Genomic DNA, 24,167 nt, shown 5'->3' on the forward strand with positions numbered 1-24,167 from the left:
GATGGCAGTGTTAGTGGGCTTCTGAAGCTTTCTGGAGCTTTGATTTATAGAAGATGACATCATGGCTGAATATATTCTGTCAAAGTCTAAGGTGGAACATGTGCTGGAAAAGCCTCTTTGTTTTACTTCTGCCATTAAACTGCTTTAAATGTTACTTGTCATAATGAATCCCTGTTAAACTTGCTTTTTCCAATTATTAAATGCTACTGTATGTCGAAAGCAAAATTATTTCCAAGTTGAAAAAACAATTTTAAAAAAGGAGCCTTTTTTTTTTAAATTTTTTATTCATTTGCTTTGAGTTTACTTTAAACACAATCTTTTGCTTTCACACAAGGTCTATTTAAAACACTGAAACAGATACACAGAATGCAACTGCCACCTGTTGTTCCCCCTCCCTTCACTTTTCATCTTTCTTTTTAAATCCATCAACAGCCAAGCTGCTTGCCGTCCTTTGACGTGCCACACATAATCCTTCTGGTGCCAATAAAATGAAACACGATAAAGTCAAGTACAGATATGGAACATCACCGATGGAAACAATATGTGTTCATTTAAATCCTCTTTAATTGTCTTAAGGTGACATAACAAAACAAAATATTCTTTGGTAACAAAAACAAAACAAAACATGGGCTTCTACACTTTTATTTTACACTTTAAGTGCATTGAGTTGTTAAACTGAGTGACTATCAGGTAAAATGCAGCACAGGTGGGATTTATACTTGCTTTTACCTCAAACTAAACTCCAGCAGCTTTTGGGTCAATTTGTCTCCCATTAGGTATTCCACTTTTTCTGTCTAGACAGCTTAACTTTTCCTGCTTTCAGAGGTGATCTCACTGTGCTCCGCCGCCTGTGTCGAACATCTTCTTACGGCCCTCCATACCTGACATGGCCTCCACATTCTTACGCCAGTCGCCTACTTCACTGGTAAGCACCTGAGAATGAAGAGAACCGGGAAAAAAGAAATAAAAATCAGAAAAAAATGTTTTGATACTGAGAAACACAAGAGATTAGGAGCTAAGACGTGAGAGTGGTGATTCTGGTACCTTGTCCTGTTTCACATCCTCTTTCTTCACAGACTTGAGGTTGGCTCTGAGGTCCATTGAACCTTTGTGTTTGGAGCCCAGGAGGGCTCTCATCATCTCGTCTGCTGACACCCTCACTTTTCGCAGGGCAGGCTTTTTGAACTTGCCCCCAAGGTCCTGTACCTTCAGCTTCAGCTCATGGATCTAAAGCATTATGACGCAAAATGTATGAAAAAAACAGAAACAGGAAGAAAAAGCTCACTTTGTCTCCTTATTCTTTAGTTTTTTAGGAGAGTACATAGTGTAAAAGTGCTGCAATAATATTTGAGTAATGTCTTTCTGTTATATTGGCCGGCCTGTTCTGGTTTGACCTAAATATACAGTTAATAGAGAATTTAGCCCCCGATTTCAATGCAGACATTTTACAGATACAAAGGATATGCAGAGGTCTGGAGGATAAAAGAGACTTACATCTTTGTTATGCTTGCTCACTTTGGATTCACAGTCATATCTCTCCTCATCCACAATATCAATTTTTGTATGAAGCTGCTTGCACAGTTCCTAAAAGATCAGATATTGATAACATTAATATTATTATATTTTCTGCTTTACAAAAGCTGGTCTTTTGTGGCTTTAGAGAGCTTACTTGTAGTTCTTGCAGGGACCTTCCAGACAGTTGCAACGGAGGCAACTTTTCTCCTAAATAGCGTACTTTCTCCTCCTCCCTCTCTTGCCTCTCCTTCTCCAAATCCTCACAGGCTCTTGTGAGGAGCAGCATCTGATTGGACACAAATAGGTATCAATCACAGGACGAGGAAGTTTTAGTCTGACCGTGACAAAAATGATAATTTATGTTGGTTTTCATAAACAGTATGTATTATGTTATATGGCAGTGAGTCAAGTGTGCACTAAGAGTCAATGAAACTTGCAGCATGTGCATGGCTCGTCATATTGTTCTTATATAAAATAGTATTAAATTAATATCAAGTTTTGTTTTCATGGGGATATATAGCAAACAAAAAAAGGTGTGTAAAGGCAACTCACTTTGAGGGAGAGCTTGCGAGAAGCCGAAATCTTCGACTTCGGCTGTGGAGAAAGCCAAAGCACAATCAGCTCAGTGATTCTAAATCAAATATTGATTATTTAGGTCTGTAAGGTGATATTTACAGTGTCGAGTACAGTAAATAAAAGGCTAACAAAGTACACTGTATCTTTCAACTAAAATTAAACATTGCACATTGTATGGAAAGACCTGCGAGTGTCAAACTTGACTCCACTTACTGCAGTCACACATAAAAAGATAACGCTTTATTATTAGGATGAAGTCAAGGGGAAAGCTCTCAGGGATGCAGATAACAATTCTGACAGATAACCACTGCCACATCTTTGCCATGTGTGCAAGGACAATGTGTCCCCTGTCCATGCATGGAGGATTAACACTGTGGAATATAGCTGGCTCACCTTTTCCCCTCTGGGATTCATCGTTCTGGATCTGTCGTGCTCCTGAAACAGCAAGCAGGAACACATGAGGACGATGATCTTAAAGGCAACGGCAGGTTTACATGAGTGCATTATCTATTCTTATCCTTTTAGGAAGCGAGCACAACTTTCCCTTAAAAAACATTTTCACAAATATGAACCATACAGCAGGCATAAAAGGAATTTTCTTACCTCACTTCAACTTCTTGAGCAGAAACAAACACATGGAAGAAAAGAAAGTTTATTATTATTAGTATTAGTCATGTTTTGGTGTAATATGTCATCCCATTAAACTACACTGAAAATTAACCATGTATTTACTCCATCATGTTGATCGTCATCCCAAATATTAATTTTTTCATTCTGTATTTTTTACAGTTTAACTAATGACAGCTCAGCACATTTGTTAAGCGAATACATCAGCTGCAACATTTGTTCTGACAAAAAAAAGCAAAGCCAGACAGCAGCAGCTGCACACAGATTTTTAAGATCAGCTCTTTGTTAGGTTGACAGCATTTATGTACAAGTATGTACAAATTACTATATTGTACAGCTTTAACCAAAACAACACTGGCTAAGCACTGTCTTATTGTCTACAAAATCTATTTACTTTTTATATTTTCTGCTCTAATCTTGTAAGAAAATTAAAATTATATTAGTACCTTCTTGTTAGTCACTCTGGCAATATTCTGAGAAACCTTAACTAGGTAAAACACACAATATAGCATCTGTTCTTTTACCTGTAAATGAGCGTCTGTGGAGGTGAAGAGAGTCAAACGGCAGCTGCTGAAGACAATGGGCAGCTTTTTATGTGGGGTTGATGGCGAGTGGACAGCAGATATAACGTCTGGTCCCAAGAATGTGCTGGCAAGAGACCAAGCACTAAATATCACCTCCCCTGACACTGACAACACAAGGAAAGTGTAATAATAAATCCGTAGCATTGCCTTAATGGTATTGTCTAGAGATCAGCATTTGAAATGTTATCATTTTTCCCAATTGGAATAATTGGAAAAATTCACAAGCTGATATATTAGTAACAAATATTGTCATTATTATAAGTTCTCATAAAAAGGACATTCGAAAGCTTGCCAATTCTTCTATGTTGGTGAAGCCAGTAGCTATATAACCTAAGCAATTACATCAATTCATTATAGCTAAAGAGATTCTCTCAGTAATAAATATGCTGTTTATGAGAAACCTAAAGCCTTTACTGGGGCTAGCCAATGCAGACAATCATACTCTAAGAATAGATCAGGCCTCTTCACCATTGTACTCTGCTTTTAACCGAGTTAGCTGTGTCAACACATGCGGTAAGGTTTACTGCAGGTACAGTGAAAAAACAGAGTTTAATTCATTTTTTTTTCTTTTTACAGACAGTTGCAAAGAATCTGGGGTTTTCTTATCCAAGGTCTTTACATGACTAAACGGTTTACAGACTCCAGAGAAATCTCTGTGCGTATGACTGTATGAGCTCAGGAACACTTCTAAAAGCTTTGTAGAAAGCAAAAATCACTGCAAGCACAAATGGTCTAGACCTTGTTAATGCTGGATACAGCTTTCAAAGCAACATGCTGTCCTTTAAAATTTTCAGGAAATGGAAACTGGAAGTTGGTAAAGACAGGAAAAATCTGCTGTGTGACAAGGCATGTAACAGCCATTCATTTCCTGGGGTGAAATGAGCATCTTGGTGTAGAAAAGTCAGAGTTTCAAAATATTTGTTGTTTCATTTTAGGGTCATTTTTCAGTGACATTTGAAAAAATGACAAATTCTTTCTGTGAGAATTACCAAAACAGTCAAAGAAATCCCAACAGTGCACACTCTTTAAATAAACTACATTAAAAAGCAAGGCAGTTGCTCAAAGCTGAAGAAGGCGCATATACAAAGATTTCAAAACACAAACATCTACTGTCAACAATTCTTTGGCACAACTTTACAAAGACTCCAGAGTATGAGCGCTAATCTTGACCTGAGCGCTGACTCTTCTTGCAAATCACTTAACCCCTGAGCATCAAGTTTCTAATCTTTCCAGTGGCTTATACTGGAATAAAACTGATGCAAGCGCTAAGGTGTTTTTGGTAAACTGAGCATTAGCTACAAAGGGCATCTTCATATAGAGCCACATGTTACATGGAACAGTCAATGCTCCTTTGCTCTCTTGAAGGCTTCTCACAGATTAGAAATCATTGTGAAAATTAGTGAGAATATCTGTCAGCTAAAAGATGAGCCTGTCAGACATGGTTCCTTCTGACCCTACTTGACTTCACTGTAACGCCATTATAGACCGACCACATAATACCATTCAAGTTTAGTATCGCGGATGAGTTTTGCATTCTGTGGCTTTAAGAGCAGTGCATTCAGCAGCTCTTAAGTTCAAGATAGAGTATTAAATATTCATTGCTAGAAATCTGAAGATTGCTTGCCAGTATTATTGTTCAGTTTGTTACATCTCAAACTTCTTTGTCTTTGCAATTTTTAAATTAAATCAATATATATCTTACGTCAGCTTGTATTTGAATCATTTTACCCCAATAATTTCCATTAAATTCATAGACAACATAACTCTAAGAGCTTGGGTTTTTTTGTGCCAGTAAATATTCTTATGGCATACACTACCAACTTATCTGTCATATTAGCAGTACACTGCTTTCAGCGGTGGGCAAGCTAAAGAGACAATACCTCAGTGTGTAACGAGTGTCAGTAAAAGGAAGAAGATGAAGGGGACAACAAATGTCCTGTCATATTTTTTTTCCAGTGATCCTCAGCAGGTGGGAGCGCTATTTCTGATGCAACCCAACTCCCTCCTGTCTTTGCACAGGCACACGGGCACCCAAAAAGAAAACTAGGCAGGCCTTGGTATCGGGGAACTGCTTGTAATGCACTTTCTACTGGTGCTGCTTTCACAAATAGGTCAGTTACTTTTGGGCTTAAAGGAAAGAACAAATGGAAAATTATTTTTTTGAATTTAAAGAAGATATTTAAAGTTATATTTTGCATTTGTTGTATTTGTCATATGTTCCATAGTCCACCTGAACCCATGGTCATGACATAACAAGTTAAGTTATCGTGTGTATTGTGTATCAAATGTACTACTTTTTAGGAAAAACAAAATGAAAGTAATTTTTTTTTCATTTACAGCCCTAAAGTACAACTTTGAGTTATTTTAATAATCATGTATTAAACTTGAGCATCAGAATGAGGGAATACCATTTAAGTGACTTTGACGGTATGCAAGGTATGCAGAAGAGCTTATCTGAAGGCACAAACACTTCAAACCTTGAAGCACATGGGCTACAGCAATAGAAAAACCACACTGTTGTCAGTTAGGAACACAAAACGGAGGGCACAGTTTACACAGTTTACATTGACCCCACCAAAACTGGTTAATAGAAGATTGGAAAAAATGTTTGAGTTTGTGGGGTCAGATTTTGACATAAACTGCATGCCAGTATGAAACCACCTGCCCTTTATCAATTGTTCAGACTGGAGGTGGAGATGTAATCGTCCTGGGACTTTGGGTGTGTTCGTGTCAAATGAGCATTATTTGAATGCCCCAGCCCTCCTGACTATTTTTGCTGACCATGCCTCCACAGTCACCAGATTTCGATCCAAAAGAACACCTTTGGGATGTCGTGGATGAGCAGGCTCACATCATGGACGTGTACGGCTCACGAATCTGCAGCAGTTGTGTGATGCTATCACATCACTTCCCTTATCAAGCTACACTCTGATAAGAAACATTTGTGAGGCTCTTTTTTCTTTCTTGTGTATTTTTAGTATCTTTTTTTAATATATAAGTGCCTTGTCTTGAGTTCCCTTATAAGTATCTCATAACTGGCAGGGTCAAAGAGGCATCCTGAGAGAAAGCACAGCTGGAAGCAAAGTTAAAAAATTCAAGTTACTGAAAATCTGGTATGCCTACGCCCACACACCGGATTATTCTGGGGGGGATAAAGCAGTTACATAGCGAAGGTTCACACAGGAGGTTATACTGCAGCTGCAGGTACAGTCCAACTCAAAAGAAAAATCCTGGGCACATGGCAAAAATGGGACTTTTTTGTTGTAAAGCAATCGTCTGAAGATGGTTAAGTCTGGATTAAAATGAGATCGCAAAGTGGCTTTAGTGTGGCGTTGAGGTGTGGTAATCTCACAGCTGCACCAGCGTCTCATGTGAAATCCTATTTCGCTTGTGCAGGAGATGTCCGGCAGGGGGCGACAGCGATTCACATCAGAGAAGATGCTTGCTTTTACGCGTCAGTCATTGACAAGTCAGCGGTAATACAGACGTGACTCTGAAGCAGGATCTTTAAAATAAAGACTCTCACTCAAGAAACTTGGAGAAATATGTTGAAATATGCTGTAAAAGAAAAGTCAAAAGATTTAAAAAAAAAATGTACAGGTTGTGGAGCAGGGAAATTATTTTACTGCTATTGTTAAATAATCATCATTATTACCATTGCATTAATAATATAATCTGCAGTATGATCATTGCTTTGACAATGTAACAGATAGCTTTAAGATGGCCTTAAGATGTTTATGATGATGTTAATTTTGTATTTCAGATGCAGTTATAACTATTGTGTACACAATGCATATCTGTGCTTATTTGAGTTGATGTTCAGGTTCTTTAAAGGTCTTAAGCTTCATCTAGTGAGAGTGTCTAGATGATCCATGCTGAGGGAAAACTAGAACATAGAAGGAATTGCAGTACATGCTTACACAACAGTTCATTTTAATATCTTTTATATGTTCATATTCTTGTATTAAGCTTTTAGTAGGGGTTCTTGATTAAAACATTTATTTAGTAGAGGACACATACATAGTTTCAGTTGTTACATATCAGAGTGGCTTCTGTCTCTCTGTCTGGTTAGAGGTTAGGAGCTAGTCGCGAGGAGAAACAGGGTGCAATTGTGGTTAGCACACAGACACACACACACACACACTCAGTTAGAGAATCATTTATAGGTGAAAGTTTAATCATGTTTTGCTTGGGGTTGCAAAAAGAGCAGTTTGTCGCAGAACTGCTGCTGAGGTGTCAAGATGACAAGCGAGCATCCGGCAGTGACAGGAAGCACCTGTTATGAAGATAGAAGACAATTGTTCTTTTAAACGGTGTCAAAAGTCATTGTGGTTTTGATTTGATCTATGTATAAAATGTATCTGTGACGTTGAAGGGGCGTCATTAAATCAAGCCCTGACGGTATAAAATATCTGTTCATGCTTTGATTAAGTTGAAGACTACTTGCTGTCTGCATACAGAGTTGTCTTCCCACACGTGTGTATTCATTAAAATCATTGTTTGACCAAGAGCTCCTGGACCATGGGTGGTTTGTATTCTCCTTCCTCAATTTTGAACCTTAACAAGGTAATATTATAAACAGTCACTTGTCACAGTAGGAATCTAAATTACTTAGCAGAAGCCTTTCAGTGGATATTACAGTAGCATGTGGATGCTGTGCCTTTTACTTTATGAAATCAATCATCAAGATAGTGCCTAATAATCGAAAAATGTTTCAAGGCAAGTCCAAAGAAGAAAGCGCTGATGGTTAAACTTCGTACAGCAAACTTTGGAGTCGCACGCTCCGCTGAGGTTCCAGCTCCTTGAGATAAGAAGTCTTCTTTGGATTTTGATGTGTTTATCTGCTCTTTAAGCCAGAATGTTTAACATTAAGGTTGACAGCTAACATTTTAGTGTTAAAAGGACAGTACCTTCAGCTTCACCTTCTTATATGGGATTAGAATAGCATATTTTTCATGTAAAACAGATTAAGACCTGTAACTGCTATCATAACAGATACAAGATTACACAATATGCTCTAAGGCATGTGTTTTATGGCACTGCTTTATCGACACATTTGCAAATTTAAGATTTGAATTTATTCCCCCTTTTTTATTGACATTATGTGAGTGTGTTATATGGTCTGGCAGAATGCACTGCACGCCTAGAAGCATTATAATCTTATAATATTCCATGTGCTCCTCGGTTGCATGTTTGCACATAAAAACATCAAAAGCCTTTGCTCAGCATGCTCTACAGTGCGGCATGCGTAAATATACTGTTAAATATTTAGTCAGGACTAAACCAAAGTTGATTTTGCTTTATATATTTGTAGATTTGTAGAGAGAGAAACGTGGCACTCCAACAGTAAGAAGATTTGTTGGAACATTTTAAAGGGCAAAGGTTGCATTACAACGACAGAGGCCATAAAACCATTAAAAAGGGTTATGTGATTAACTTATATAACATCTACTGTTTGGGTTATCCCTAAATAAACATGACGTGCTGGAAGAGCTATTTATCCATGATTTTATCTATATGTTGTGTTAGAGCAGATACTTTAATAAAATAATTTCAATAAAATTCAAACCTAAATTGTGTTCAGGTCCTTCTCAGCTTGCTAGGTGCAGGGGAAAAGTGGACAAGCGTGAGCCGTAAGGATCGCGTGTGCTTTTATTTTGAAAGCCGTTTTCCGTTGTCGCACGAGGTACTATTGGCATTGATGCGCCTCCGACTGCACAAGAAGCACTTTGTCTGAGGGGAAAGAGGTGAGGGAGGGGGCGGTGTCGATAGAAGAAAGACGGGGAGGTGGAGGGGAGCTGAGTCGGAATTAGCTGGTTAACTTGCACCGCAGACCCCCAGTCCAGGATCTGGGCGATAACGCGCGGTGATCGTGGTCGTGGGGGTCGAGAGAGATCCAGGTGGAAAGGAGTGGGACATACAGAATCGGGATGCAGCAGGACGCGGGGTTTGGAGGGAACACGCGTGCCTCCTCACGAACCGCGCGCTGTAATGGAGATGGTGATGCACCAAGAACAGAACAGCAGATTCCTGCAGAGCCACACACGCTGCCCCACAGCCCCGCGACCCAGCGCCAGCCGTTGCAGGGATAGACGCTGCTCGCTGTTAAAACCTCGCCAAGAAAAAAACGGATTTCCAAACTGATGCTCGAGCCAAACAACTGGATAACAGACTACCTTGCTCCTCCATTCATACCCCCACCGCGTCTGCGGGATGAGACGGGGATTCGGGACGAACAGAGAGACCTGCTTTGAAAAGACTGCGTTTCACACCACATGCTTCGCTCTGCTGGTGGTTTTGAGAAACAGATAAGAAAAAAAAAAAGAGAGGGATAGAAGGAAAATAAAATAAAAGGGAAAGATGTTTCTGCGATGCTACCGCGCCAAATTGTCGGCGTGGGCCGCTCTGTGCGTGCTGGTGCTTTGCTGGTTTTACGTTTTCCCTGTCTACAGACTGCCGAGCGATAAAGAAATAGTGGAGGAGGTGCTGAGGCAGGGGGAAGACTGGCAGAAGAACCAGACCGGCATCGATTTGTACAGGTTCGACTCAGAGCTCTGAATTTCCTTTAATAAGCTTCAAGCTGTGATTGGCAGTGTGTGCCCCCCCCCTTGGATTTAAGTGTGTTTCAAGAGAAGATGAAATGATTAATAATAATTTTAAGGCTTATTGCTGAATGTAACAGATTCCCAGGAAAAAATAGGCCTCTAATTTCAGTTTCAATTTCGTAATTAATACATGCTTTTAATATTTTGGTGATTTAAGACCAACAATTATGACAAACAAAACCATAATTCTAAAGGGAGTAATTCTAGTGTATTACAGTAGTGTCTCAGCCATAAAGATGACCACAGACAAAGCAAAAACAGAGCTGTGAGTGTGTTAGTTACACAGTAGCAGCTTTATTTATATCTTATTAAACATTCTCAGAGGCAAAGCTGATTACAGGGTAATCAGAGAAAGTGACCCCTGAAGAGCACGCCTGCTGGAGGATGTGATGCTCACTTGGAGCTGGGTTGTTTCTGTGGTTCTCTTTTAATGGAGCTATAAAGACCTTTTATAGGTTGATGACTTAGATTTGCTTGCTTCTTGGGAATTAACAGAGGGGGGGAAAGGCAGTTTAAAATTAGCTTGATGTAATGATGTAATATAGTTAAAGTATCTAATTTAGTTTAGTCACCAAAATTGGTGTTTCCTCCTTTCTCCACAGGAAGCTGCTGTCAGAATGCTGCGATCCGAAGCGGATGTTTGCAGTGACCAAGGAGAACTCCCCTGTGGGCAAAGTCCTGTGGTACGATGGCGAGTTTTACTACTCGCACACCGTCAACAACAACACGTACTCTCTCTTTGTACAGGTATACTGATAAGTAACGCTCTTATGTTTCTCAGAAAATAGTGCTGTGTGAGTTGCTGTGACGGTCAGTTCACATACGAGTCCTTCCTCTGGGTTTTATTGTGGGGTTTTGACTTTCCCACATCTAGAGATGCATGTTATTAAGACCGGCAGCTGTGTCTTTGAGATGTGACTGAGACCAAATAACTGAAAATTGATTTCTGTCCTACCCGGTGCATTACAGATGTGTTGTGGTGACTGTGTTAGTGTGAAATCTAGCTGATCCATAATGGAGGAGGGGAGAGGATTACAGGTCTACAGCTCTTAGTGTGGACAGGAGTCGATATGAAGATGTGACGGGATTAGTGGTTTGGGGCAACTTGAAAGCTGAAAAAGATAATACAGTTAGTTATTCCCTGCAATTTCCTTTTTAGCTTTTTTTTAAACATTAAAAAGGCTCCTGCTCTGACCTTTTATAACACTCAACTATATAAGTCTTGTTCTGGTTTTCTTTCTCCACTTAAGTCTAGGACAGTGTTGTTGCGACACTACTTAAAACTGGAAAGGGGCGCGGCTTCAAGGTCTTTCTTCTTTGCTCTATTTTCACTTAGGAAAAAAGGAAAGAGGGTTTTTTGTGTTCATGAGTAGAAACAGCAACGAAAGGGGAGCTATAGGTGTAAGTACTGTTGCTGTGTTTACCGTATTGAGTTCTTTCTCTGAGGCTTTAGATCTGCAGTCAAATATCCTTCTTGGTACATGTGATGAATATTTTACCCTAATTTCCAGGCATGAGCTGTGCATGTTCTTTCATGAAGGACAGGGGGAGGTGAGTGTGAATAATTAAATAAAATGACCAACCTAGGCACTTGTGTGTGTTTGCATTTGCATTTAATTTATTGGTTTAAACATAGACTTACTGTCACCGGACACTTTATTAGGTACAGTTTGTTAGTACTAGCGTGAACTGCCTTAATTATTTGTGTATAATATATTTAACACGGTACAGGTAACATTCATCAGAGATTTCCATCCTTATTGACATGACAGTATCACACAGTTGCTGTATATTTATGTGCTGCACATCTATGACGAGATTCATCCAGTCCTCCACGTGCAGAGTGCTCTGATGCATTGAGATCTGGTGACTGTGGAGGATATTTCAGGACAGTGAACTTATTGTTATGTTCAAGAAGCCAGATTGTATTTTATTGAACTTTGTGAGAAGGTTCATCCTGCTGAAAGCGGCTATTAGAAGATGGATACACTATAGTCATAAAGGAATGGACATGGCCAGCAACAATACTTGGGTAGGGTGTGGCCGTAAATTATCCTCAGTTGATACAAAGGGGGCCTAGAGCGTGCCCATAAAACGTCCCTCACACCATTACGTCACCACAACCAGCCTAAAGTGATTTTGTTGCTACAAGCAGAATGAATTCATGCTTTCATGTTTATGCCTAATTCTGAGCCTGCCATAGTGTTGACATGCTTCACGGTCTGGTTTCAAATTGCAAAATAAAAACCACATTGATATCAAATCGTGCCGGAAGAATTGTGATCGTATCGTAGTGTTTCTGGGGATTCCCACCTTTAGTACATGAGCAATTGTGAATTACTCAAACCAGCTTTTCTGACACCAACAACCATGCCATGTTTAAAGACACTTAAGTCACCCTATTTCACTATTTAGTTTGACCAATGAGTTGTTGTCATGCGATTGTCTGATTAGATATTTGTGTTCACAAGTAGTTGACTGTACTACATGCTGCAACAATGCGATTTCATTGCAGATAAATCACTTGCAAATGTAAAAGAAAATGTTGAGCTAAAGAGAGAGATATCATCTGCGCATAGCAGTAGATTGCATACTTCACCTCTCCTATTTCCTGTTTAGCAGAATCTATGCATCTTTGCTCCACATAATCCTCTAAAATCAGACTACATTGCTTTATCCAAATTAAATCTGGCACTGTGATTTCATTTGTGGAGATGAACCTGCAGCTGTTTACACAACCAATTACAGGAAAGATTTCTTAAGCAACAGTGGCACAGAAAGACAGGGTCCTGTTTTTCAAATATAGATATGCTGGTTTTCTTTTTTTTTTTTAGATGATGGCAAAATAAATGTATGTGTTTTGGACAAATCAAGCAGTTTGCAAGACCTCGCCTTTTGTTTTGGTGATGTGTCAGCTATAATCCAAATCACTGTTTATTTTTTATTTTTTTTTAATTCTAATGGAACTATATACCTTGGTTTTGAGATTTCCAAAACAGCCCCGTTTTCAATTAAGTATACTGGGAGCGTTGCTTTGTTTCTTACATTGAGAGCAGGAGTCTCAGTCTCAGATGAGCTGGGGTCGTTTCATTGGAGGCCCACGGTAGTGTTCGAAGACTACAAAAAAAAACCCCACAACGCTGAGTTTTACACAGTTCAGTCTCATAGGCTGTTGTGATGAGCTGTCCGGGATCCTGTAGATCTAGGTTCAGGATTTTTAGCTCCTGTGTCATGTCTAAAAGGAATGCCAAATCCATTATCCATTTTGGATCATTGATCTCAGGAACATCCAGTCTTCCAATTTCCATGAAACGCTTGAAATACATCACTTCAGCTCTTAACTTAAAAAAATCTTTTTAACACGTTTCCCCTGCTGAGCCAACGCACTTCTTTAAATTGCAGTACATACAGTGCCTTAGTTTGTTCTCAAAATGCTCAGAATTGGCAGTGTTTTTACACATTTCAGGAGAACAGACGTGGTATGTTTACATGTCGAGCATTTGCTGCATGTTTATGTATAATGCACTGCAGAACCACTGTTGGATCTCCATTTTCCTTCTCTACGTTTCTCAGTACCAGTGCCAATGCCAGTGGTAATGCACTTCATACCAAGTCACTCAATAATAATACACAGCTGCTGAAATCATACTTTAGCTTTGGTCTGGCCGGACAGGGGACACAAACCTAGCAACTTTTTTTCTCACCTCAAACTTGTCGATAACACTTTCGATGAAAACTGCAAATCTGCTTGTTGCACATTGAATAAGCTCTTTTTTCAGGACATAGGAGACCAGCAACTCACAACATGCAAAGAGAGCAAAAAAAAATCTAAAATGAGGTTTTCAGCTGATATTCTTTAGATGTACAGATAGTGTGTTAGAGTCTTATTACAGGCAAAGATGATGGAGTAGTTTATGACATTTTCTGCAATGTATATTGTGTATATGTATGTATATTAAACCAGTTTTCCACTTCATGTACTTGTTAGTCGACATGTGTGGCAGACAGTGCTCAGAACACTGTAAACAGTGGAGCTGAACATTATTTCCATTAGAAAACAGTGCGATAAGGTAACACGGTGGGTTTTGTGTTTTTAAGTGAACTGACTCTATAGTGACTGTTTTGCCCAACATTTCTTTTATTCCAAGTGTGTTTTTCTGACTAAATACTATGATTAGGTCTTTATATTCTATGTGTCATCTTTTCATTTCCCTGCTCCTCTCTAGAGCCATGTCCTTGTGTCCATTGCATATTTTTATGGGGACCGTTTCACTTCCTTAAACCTATATTGTGGCTAGTTATGGTTCCCAGTAAAAAGACAACTGATAGTTTGGTGGGATGTACTGTGCTCAAATTCAAACACACAAGCACTCCCTTCTTCTCAACTCCCATTGCTGTGATTGCAGGTCTGAATGCCGACAAGCAGCCACGCTGCACCAAGCTGGCAGCAGCTACAGTATCTGGGCATGTGCCAGGGAATGTGCCAATTAGGGCTTTGACAGTTAATTGCTGGTTAGTTCAGTGACTGAAACAGAGCATATATACATACAGCTCAGTGAACTGAGCAGTAGAGTCCTATAATCTTTTTTTTATGTTTACTTAGTGATGTCTTTCCTTTTCTCTAGACCTTTGACAGCGTATGGAGCACAACTGACTGAGTGAAAAATCTTATATGCACATTATAACACCAAAAAATAGAACAGAAGTCCAACACTAACTACTTAAACATGTTTTCTCTTTTATATCATGTTAAATTTGTCTTTTCAGTCAGTTGGATAAATCAGGTCAACTTAACAAGCCAAAGAAAAGATATGTCCACGTATTAGTAAAAGATTTGGTTTAATGTAAGTAGTTGGTGCTGTTGCTAAAGAAACAAGTGTCTTCCTTTAGAGCTTTACAGCTTTAGCTTGTTTTTCTGGTTCCTGTCCTCTTCTTGGTTTGCTGTTAAAGGTCTAAAAGAGACTCTTAAGGGCAAAGAGTCTGTGTTTGCGTCTCTATACGCGTGTGTGTGTGTGTGTGTGTGTGTGTGTGTGTGTGTGTGTGTGTGTGTGTGTGTGTGTGTGCCTCAAGCGGGTGCACTCTGAGGGGAATAATGAGAACAATTGTTTCCACTGTCTCGCTTAATCCATTCCCTTGAGTTAAATGCAGTCAATGCACAAAGAGAGGACATTTCTTTTGGGTGGTGTTTCAGTGTCTTCTGCAGCAGCTTTAATCCTGTCCTTAATAAGTTTTCAGCTGTGGTGATGGTAAGATAATGATTCACTGCATCAAAATTGATTACTGGTAGTGACTGGTAATTTTTGTTGTCACTTCCTTGTTGGTTGTTTATTTCAAATGGACTACAGTAAAGTGGAAAACGGAAGATTTTAAAGTAGAAATTTTGGGGGGGGGGACATGGACACCATATCCTCTAGATTAAAAAGGAGAGGGGCTGTGAGGTGTATTGTCAGCGCTCACCTAAAAAGTCTGCATCTCTGTTGATATGGAGGTGCTTTAGTGGAAATGGTTCCCTGGAAAAGGCACCAGCAATGTTGAAAGGTATATACAGGTTAGAGCAGTGCTCTCCATCAACTGGAATATTGGTGATGTGATCCTTGGCTGCTCCAGTCTGCATGCCAAGATACTGATTCATAATTTGATCTGTGATGCATTTATCAGAAAGTAGGAATATGTGTGTCATCACAGTGTGCGTGTTAGAAAGCACTTAGACGTAGACAAAAGTGCTTATGTGAATGGCTGAATGAGTGAATGAGGCATGTTGTGTAAAGCAGCGGACCCCAACCCCCAGGTTGTTTGGTACTGGGCCGCAAGAGTTGAGGCTGGGGTGCGAAATTCATGGTTTATTGGTTTCAATGTGCTGTACATATAGAGATGCTTTTTGGCATACTGTAGTTGTAACAAGTGATTATTGAGTTACTGTTGCTGTCATATCAGCTTAAAATCTGGCCATTATCGTTGGATCTCTGGCATCAACAAGGCATTTTCGCTGAGAACTCCTGTCATGCAGTGGTTGTATGGAAAAATCTCCATAGATCAGCAGTTTCTGAAATTCTCTTGCACCAACAACCATGCCACGTTTAAAGTCCTGGATAATACACAGAAACTGTGTATGATCCATCTCTATTACATCAGCCTGCCTCAACTCTTCTTATCACTTTGCTGGTTTTGTCGGTCAGCACCCGGGGGCTATAAAGGCACATTAGCACTAGGCCCGGGGTGTTACATCATGTGTTTAGGAGCTAGTGGCTGTGTGCATTCTAACAAAGCTTAATGTTGTCTCCTGTGCAGGAAAACCCTTTGCAGCTTCCCCTGAAGAAGTGTGCGGTGGTGGGCAATGGCGGCATTCTCAGACACAGCAAGTGTGGCAGGGATATCGACCAGGCCGACTTTGTTATGAGGTAAGAAACAAAAAACACTCCAAATTTGAATCAGCAGTTCCCCAGAGACCTGCTAGATACCATCAGTGATTATAAGAGCTGGTGTCGATTTCAACAAAGAAGGAAGAACAGAGACAGAAAAATGGGCCACAGTGAGGATGAGAAAGAAAAGAGGTTAAGCAGAAAAAAAACATCTGATGGGGTATGTCAGATATTTATCTTCTGTTGTGTTATACTAGGACTATCGATTGTATTTTATAAACAAGCTGATTGTCTTGGCATTTTTAAAAAGTAATCAAAGACTTGAGACTGAGGAGGAGACCAGGGGGGGAAAGGTACATTTTCATCAGTTATAAGGGCAGTAGAAGTTCAAGTTGAAGAACTAATGTACCATCAACAGTCAACAGACCTCGTGCATGCAGAAAAATGCATGACATATGCATTTCAACTAAAGGATGACCTTTGAGAGCGCCAGGAAATAGTGAATACTTCTGGATAAACACTTGATACAAGCTGCATTTGCACAAACGTCTTTTAATTCGTGGTAACTGACGTATTCTGGCTAGGTATGTGTCAGTCTAAACACAAAGCACAGCTGATTGTCCGCCTCGAGAAAACACAACAGAGCATTTTTTTGCTTTGAGCGACAGTGAAGTGAAACTGTTTCTGTCTTATGTTTAAATTAGGTTTTCTGTATAATGTTGAGTATGTGTTTTTTGTCTGTGTGGTTAGTGGTTATCTTTTGAGTCACCTTCTAAATTTACTTTGACTGTTGGCCCTATTCCAGGAAGAAGGTTTAGGTAACAGCTGTATGTCTGTTGAGCTGTCTGTTAGCTTTGAGTTTTCTCTTCCAGAAAGAGAGTTAACTTAAAGGTACAGTAAGCATTTTTGAGTTTAATTAATAGAAAAAAAATACTCTACTCATAAATATTCATTGATCCATTGTGCAATTACATCTTCCAACAAATCATGTATTTGCATAAACTTAGATTTCTGTCCATTAAAAATAATAGGAGCGTCCCCCGATTTGTGGAAGCCACCATGTTGCCCCACCGTTTTGATTGCTGTGGCGAAGATGAACATCACTGTTCCACCTAATTGCATTTTATTTCTGTGTCTAGAAACCAGCCACATACATTTTACTCTCAACAAGCAGCGGGTGCTGTAACGCAGTCAGTTCTTCTTTTACTCTTTTACTCTTATGCTGTTTTGTGGATCACAAGGTTTAAAACTACTTATAAACACACACACACAAAGTAACTCTCCCAGAGTGCCAATTTCGGGTCACTTTTGCTGGTCCAAGCCCGGGTAAAGGAGCAGGGCTGGAATTGTGACATAAAAAAAAAACAATAATTGCTAAAAGAAATTTAATTTATAGTTCTAAATAAATTCTAAATGCATTTAGGACGTTTTTTACTCACTTTATATCTCTTCCACGATGTTATTTCTCTCTCCAACAACATAGGTTACAATTAGATTAGCATGACCAATTATGCAAATTAGGTGATGACGTCTTTTAGCGACTTCTAGCGACTTTTAGGACAGCCAATAGCGATTTTCCTTACTGAGGAATTGGCAACACTGATCATGATCTCTTTGTCATTATGCCTCTTCCTGCTCCAGCTCTGCTCTTTCTTTCTTCGTCATTTCCACTTCACTTTGTTCTTCCTATCCGCAAGTCCTGTCAGGTCTGAGCCAGTTACCAGAGTAACAGACATTTTCTTCCATAAACTCGCTTTCTCTCTGACTAAATTTCCTTCCTCATTAAGTTGCTGTCACAGTGCATAATACTAGAGTGAATAAACAGAGTGAATTAATTTAATTTACCACATTTTCCGCACTATAAAGCGCACTTAAAATCCTTACATTTTCTCAAAAATCAACACTGCGCCTTATAATTGGTGCGCCTTATGTATGAATTCTACTTATGCTTACTGGCCTCAAACAGATTTTATGTGGTACACGGCACTCAAAAATCTGTCAAAAAATGTTTTAGTACAACTTTGGTAAGCTACAAAGCCGCTCCACTTGATGGATAGTCAGGAGTCCTGCGGAGTAATCTGTGTCCAAACCTCCGTCTGCTTCAGGTCCCAGAGCCAAATGAACACTGCGGCATCACTGAGAGTTAAAAACTGTCTAAATTCGTTCATTTATAATAAAATGATCAGCGTTGCTGCTTTACCAGGTGTGAATTGAGTTTAACATCCAGGCATGAAAACGGAATTTATTAAATTTAATGGAGTTAGAAGTTAGCAGGAAGTTAGCTCGCTAGTTTCTACCTAAACATGATATAGCATGTTCTGACTGAGAGATTTCTGAAAAAATTAAAACATACAGCTCTGCTATCACTTCCAACATAAATGAAGACAGAAAACTAAACAACAGTGATGTTTGCAGGGTTACTGAAGTTGCACTAGCTGGTATATAATGATGTGCTACGTGATCGCTAGTGATACAGCTATGTTAGCATAATGCTAACTTTTTTCCACTCGATAAAAATTAAACGGACCATTAAACGGACCAAACTTCAGTCAGGAGAACAACTGAGATAATCTACCCACAATATGAGGTTAGTCATTAATATACTGCAACAACATGGAGCAGCTGCAACAGAATTCAACATTAATGAATCAATGGTACGGAAGTGGAGGAAGCAAGAAGAATGAGTTCAGTAAAGTTTGACTTATCTGACTGTTTTGTTTTGCTTAATGTGCCTTATAATCTGGTGCGCCTTATGTATGAAAACAGACCCGTTTAACGACAGTGCGCCTTATAATCCAGTGCGACTTCTGGTCCGAAAAATTTTAGTGAATTAAGTTTATGTTTTTACACATGCTTAAATCCTACTTAGACATTTGTTATTTTACCCCCTTAACCATCACCGCTTTATAATCAGTTGTCAATGTGAGAACGAAGACAGTGATTATGGTACATTTCTTATCAACTCAGGAAAAAACCTGGAAAAACTGGTCTCCATTTATTTAACTCTGTGACTCTGGGCACAGCACAGAAACATTAACTTATTTCTCTGGAAAAAATGTTGATATACTTTAGCAATCATTATTTAAAGCTTACGGCAGATAACACACTGATCAACAATCTGTCATTTGCCATACTGGATATCATTCACGTTGATTTAAAAAAGATAAGGCTGTCACAGTTGGGATCTTGGGGGTGAATATGTGAAATAAATCGAGTCGAATTGAGTTCAAGAATCTAAAACAGAACTAAATATGTAAGTGTTAAATTCAGCCTCTAGACACCCTGTGTTCTGAACATTTCACGGTGACAGTTGGTCACAGGCTGAGATGCAGTCGTTAAATTATGTAAACATATAGTGTCTGACATTCAGATTTAATGCGACATGACCATTCAAACAGCAGTCGCTTTCTAAAACATCAGAAATTTATTGGATTCAGTACCACATACGAAAGTGACCTAGGTCAGATTTGAAAATATCTGATTTTTTCTTTTCAAACTGTCATATCATAATCGGATATGGGTCGCATAGGGTCAAAAAGGTCAGATTTGATGCGCTTTCGCCTGCAGTGTGAACGTAGTCAAAGTGACTCTCTAAAAAATTAAGTTTGGTAATAGGTGACCACAGAAAGTATAGTGTCTGTGATCATGAGCGGATCAAGCAATTTGAAATGACTCCTTTTTCCCTTCCTGTTTATTAAAAAAAATCTCATAGCCTATAGTGACCACATTGTTATTCCTCGGTCCACTGGATTAAAATGGATGCTCTGCTCTTTATTTACCTGTTGCTATGGTGAATCTCAGTATTAGAGCTCCATTAATGATGGTTTTCTTTCTCTACTCACGCATGCACTTAACTTGGGCTAAACATGTTCAGAGTTGATCTGCCGTTGTCCAACTGAAAACTCAGACTCGTGTTTGTTCTGTTTATTTAGGTGTAACCTTCCACCGATCTCAAAGGAATATGCGGAGGATGTGGGCACAAAGACACATCTGGTTACAGCCAACCCAAGCATCATAGAGAAAAGGTAAACAAGTTGGAAACTGCACCACTGTCGCAAACACTAAGCAAATGTACATTTGTCACTTGACCAGAAACACTCAAAGTCAAAGTCAGCTTTATTGTCAAAGACCATATGTACAGTCTTACACAGGAATTTGCTCCCATGGCCCTCAGTGTACGCTAAAAATATAAAGACAAAAAAGGAAAAATAATAATAATAAAATAAAATAAAATAAAAGTCTTATGTAAAACACAATACAATACTATACAATTATTTAAACAGCAGTGTCCAAGACAATCATAGTGATTGTGGGCAAGTTCGTGTGGGGCAGTCAGTGAAATGGCAATGGTGGTGGGTCAGAGTTTGTATGTTTGGGGGGGGGGGGGGGGGGGTTGGAAAGCATGTTAGCCGGTTGAGTTGAATGGCGCTGTCGGGAATGTTATTGTTAAGCCAAGTTTCCACAAAGACGAAGACACAACACTCTCTCACTGACTTCAAGGTGGACCGAAGTAAGTGTACATGATCCAGCCTGTTGTCCAGGGAGCGCATGTTGAACAGTGCAATAGTGGGAATAGCGGGTTTGTGTGGATTAGCCGCTAGCCTGCTCCGGATGCCTCAGCCCTTACCCCTCTTTTGTCTCCTCTCGCACCGCCTGAGACGTTTCCACTGTAGGTGAGGTCTTGCTAGCAGGGGTTGCTAATGGTAGATGCCCCGACGTTTCCACTGTGGGCAAGGTGTAGTAGCAGGGGTCGCCGATGGTAGATGCCTCCGAAGCTGCAGTTCGTCAGTGTGGTTCGTAGCTCTTCTGTGATTAAAAAGTTAGTGGATTTGCTTCTCTTATTTTGAGAAGGAGCTCACGACTATATCAGTGTTGTGAAAAACAAGAAAAAGAGCAAAACAAAGACAGGAACACTGTTTTCCGCACCGCCATCTTGGATCATCACACAGATTGTAGATGGGGGCAGGAAAGCATCCGTCTGAGGACACAGGCACAGACAGATGGAAAAGACTAATGGACTGAGTTGTGGAATGAATGTGAAGGCATGAGATATGCAAGAGTTTACATATGGGTTTTGCAGAAGACACAAATTATAGCTGTAATATGCATAAGACAAGAACAACTCAGCCCAGAGCTACTAAACAATAAGTAGAATATTTGCAGAAGCAACACTAGGCATTGTAATCAGGGTTTAAAGAAACATAAAAGACATCATAATAAATAATAACTTGTAATAGCAGTAGTAATACAAAGCCTTTTCTTTTCTTTGTCACATTGTCTGTTTACTCGAAGCTGTTAAATGTTTGTTAAATGTTAAATTGCTGAAAAGTGGTCACGAGTGTTAGTCTAATAGGCCATTGTAGTTTATAGATTTATTGCACCAGCATAGCAAGGTCATTTCCTTTAACAACTGGCAGAAAGAGAAAGCAACTGAAGAAAGCAATCTTTAGTTTGGAGAGAAGTCACCAGGTTAGCGATCACTCTAAAGTATACAGTTATGCAGTCATCTTTTTATCTATCTTTCTCTCTTACTCAGATTTCAGAGCCTTCTGTGGTCAAGAAAATATTTTGTGGATAGTATGAAGGTCTATGGCTCGAGCTACATCTACATGCCTGCGTTTTCCATGAGGCCTGGCACAGACCCATCACTGCGGGCATATTACACACTGGCAGATTCCTCCTCCAACCTCACCATGCTTTTTGCCAACCCTGAATTCCTACGCACAGTGGGTAAATTTTGGAAATCCCACGGTGTGCACGCCAGGCGCCTATCCACAGGGCTCTTCCTGGTGAGCTTAGCCCTAGGACTGTGTGAGGAAGTCACAACCTACGGCTTCTGGCCGTTTTCCGTCGACCTGGATCAGCGACCGGTCAGCCACCATTACTACGACAACATCCTGCCCTATAAATGGTTCCATGCCATGCCTGAGGAGTTTGTCCAGCTTTGGCATCTGCACAAAAGCGGCACGCTTCGTGTGAGGGTGGGACGTTGCGCCCCTCAGGAAGGAGGAAGTTAGAGCACCTTGAAAAGTGAAGCGATTGCACACAGCTCCATCTGTCTCCCTACGCATTCCTGCTGTAAACCCCCAATCCCCACCCCCACCCTAGCCCAGCTGATCCCTAATTACTATGAGAATGTCCTCCACCCATATGAGCCACACTAGGGAAAAAGGAACACAGTGACACATGCAGGCACGCACTCACACAGCATAACATATTTACACATTCCTGAAACTAGCCATATCTACCTGTGTTTCTGAAATTGTGTATGTGTGCATGGTTGAGTGTCTGTATGGAAAGCATCATCTGGGACTAATACATGTGAAAGTATGGGAGTGGATGGTTGGGGGATGGATTTTGTGCACTGACTGTGTGTAACTGACAGAAGGGGCAGCTGGAGCACATTCCCCTCTGGGACTTTGTTAATCAAGAATAAAAGAAGTGGAGGGCGGAAAGGGGGACAAATAAGACTAAAAGACTAGAGATAATGGTAGTTCCTAGTAACTTGAATAGAAGCTAAATTTAATAGAGGAAGGGAAAAAAGGTAAACTTTGAAGTTGAGTCATTAAAAGCCATCGGCCAAGATTTTAAATAGTCTAAAAATTTTACGTTTGAACCTGGACCTCTCTTCCACTGAAGATTACCAAATTCAGTTTCCGTCTTAGCTTCACTTGCTGTCATCTGCATTTTATCCTCGTCAAGCTACATCTTTTAGCTTGTTGCTGCTAAGGATGTAAGCTTTATCTAATAACGAAAACTCAATTGAGTGCTGAGGTGAATAAGATGACTCTTGATACATATTCATACTTCAGAGTACGCTGGATTAAAATAGGTGCTCTGCTGTTTATGTCCCTGTTGCCAGGATAGATCATGGTATCATTAGCTTGATCAAGGAGGGCTTTTTTTTCCACCACTCACATACATGCCTAACTCAGGGTGAACATGCTCCGAGTTGACTGAACTAAGTGTTATCATCCTTTCTAGAGCCAAGAACGGAGTTTCCCATCTTTTATTTAATCAGTTAGACTCAGTGTTTGATGAATCTGTCTTCTAGAACAGGACCAAGGGGAACATGGGAAAAAACTAGAAGTCACACACACACTAGGGGTGCAACGATACTCATATCGATATTGAACCGTTCGATACAGTGCTTTTGGTTCAGTACGCATATGTATCAAACAATACATCCATCCATCCATTCGCTTCCACTTATCGTTTTCAGGGTCGCGGGGGGCGCTGGAGCCTATCCCAGCTGTCATAGGGCGAAAGGCGGGGTACACGCTGGACAGGTCGCCAGTCTGTCGCAGGGCTAACACATAGGGACAGACAACCATTCACACTCACATTCACTCGCACATTCACACCTAGTGGCAATTTGGATTATCCAATTAACCTATCCTCACAAGCTGCATGTCTTTGGATGGTGGGAGGAAGCCGGAGTACCCGGAGAGAACGCACGCAAACACGGGGAGAACATGCAAACTCCACACAGAAAGACCCCGGCCTGATGGTGGAATTGAACTCAGGACCTTCTTGCTGTGCGGCAACAGTGCTAACCACCGTGCCACCGATGCTGTCTGTGTTGAGCGCTCAGTGGATCTGCGTTCGACTACTCCGCCTAGGCTGCACTGTGGAGTGCAGATCCACTGAGCGCAGCGCAAGACAGAAGCTAAGCTCGTTGCAACATGGCAACCGCCTCAACGCTACCTGAAATTGAAGCTCCCTCACGCTCATTCAGATCTGGCGTTTGGTACTATCTTGGTTTTCATGTGAAGTATGACCCTGATGGTAAGCGCGTCATGGACAAAAGTAAAACAGTATGTCAGATGTGCCACGCAATGCTCAATTTGTGGGAACTAGTGCGTTAGCACAGTTAGCTTGTTAACGTGTTGACGCCGTCC

General features: G+C 40.2%; 2 protein-coding genes across 2 annotated transcripts; one reads left to right on the forward strand and one right to left on the reverse strand.

Moving 5' to 3' along the window:
• Positions 1-304: 304 nt before the first annotated feature.
• tnni1d (troponin I, skeletal, slow d) lies at positions 305-2,526 on the reverse strand. The gene is made up of 6 exons (XM_085386867.1): positions 2,485-2,526; positions 2,068-2,109; positions 1,670-1,801; positions 1,495-1,584; positions 1,045-1,227; positions 305-933 (listed from the first exon to the last, which is right to left on the reverse strand). The coding sequence occupies exons 1-6, from the start codon at positions 2,503-2,505 to the stop codon at positions 832-834; spliced, it is 570 nt and encodes a 189-aa protein (XP_085242993.1). The 5' UTR covers positions 2,506-2,526; the 3' UTR covers positions 305-831.
• Positions 2,527-9,039: 6,513 nt separating this feature from the next.
• st8sia1 (ST8 alpha-N-acetyl-neuraminide alpha-2,8-sialyltransferase 1) lies at positions 9,040-22,393 on the forward strand. The gene is made up of 5 exons (XM_085386221.1): positions 9,040-9,841; positions 10,510-10,654; positions 16,196-16,305; positions 20,199-20,291; positions 21,803-22,393. Exons 1-5 carry the CDS (start codon positions 9,663-9,665, stop codon positions 22,281-22,283), a joined length of 1,008 nt encoding a protein of 335 aa, XP_085242347.1. The 5' UTR covers positions 9,040-9,662; the 3' UTR covers positions 22,284-22,393.
• The last annotated feature ends 1,774 nt before the right edge of the window (positions 22,394-24,167 follow it).

Source organism: Rhamphochromis longiceps, linkage group LG17, assembly GCF_057381845.1.
Source record: "Rhamphochromis longiceps isolate RC_006_pf linkage group LG17, R_longiceps_female_GT1.1, whole genome shotgun sequence".
NCBI classification, from domain to species: Eukaryota; Metazoa; Chordata; class Actinopteri; order Cichliformes; family Cichlidae; genus Rhamphochromis; species Rhamphochromis longiceps.

Coding starts and splice junctions, on each gene's coding strand:
- tnni1d (XM_085386867.1), bottom strand. CDS start 2,505: ATGAATCCCAGAGGGGAAAAG. Junction 2,110..2,484: donor TGAATCCCAGAGGGGAAAAG/GTGAGCCAGCTA, acceptor CTTTCTCCACAG/CCGAAGTCGAAGATTTCGGC. Junction 1,585..1,669: donor GGTCCCTGCAAGAACTACAA/GTAAGCTCTCTA, acceptor CTGATCTTTTAG/GAACTGTGCAAGCAGCTTCA.
- st8sia1 (XM_085386221.1), top strand. CDS start 9,663: ATGTTTCTGCGATGCTACCGCGCCAAATTGTCGGCGTGGGCCGCTCTG. Junction 10,655..16,195: donor CGTACTCTCTCTTTGTACAG/GTATACTGATAA, acceptor TCTCCTGTGCAG/GAAAACCCTTTGCAGCTTCC. Junction 20,292..21,802: donor CCAAGCATCATAGAGAAAAG/GTAAACAAGTTG, acceptor TCTCTTACTCAG/ATTTCAGAGCCTTCTGTGGT.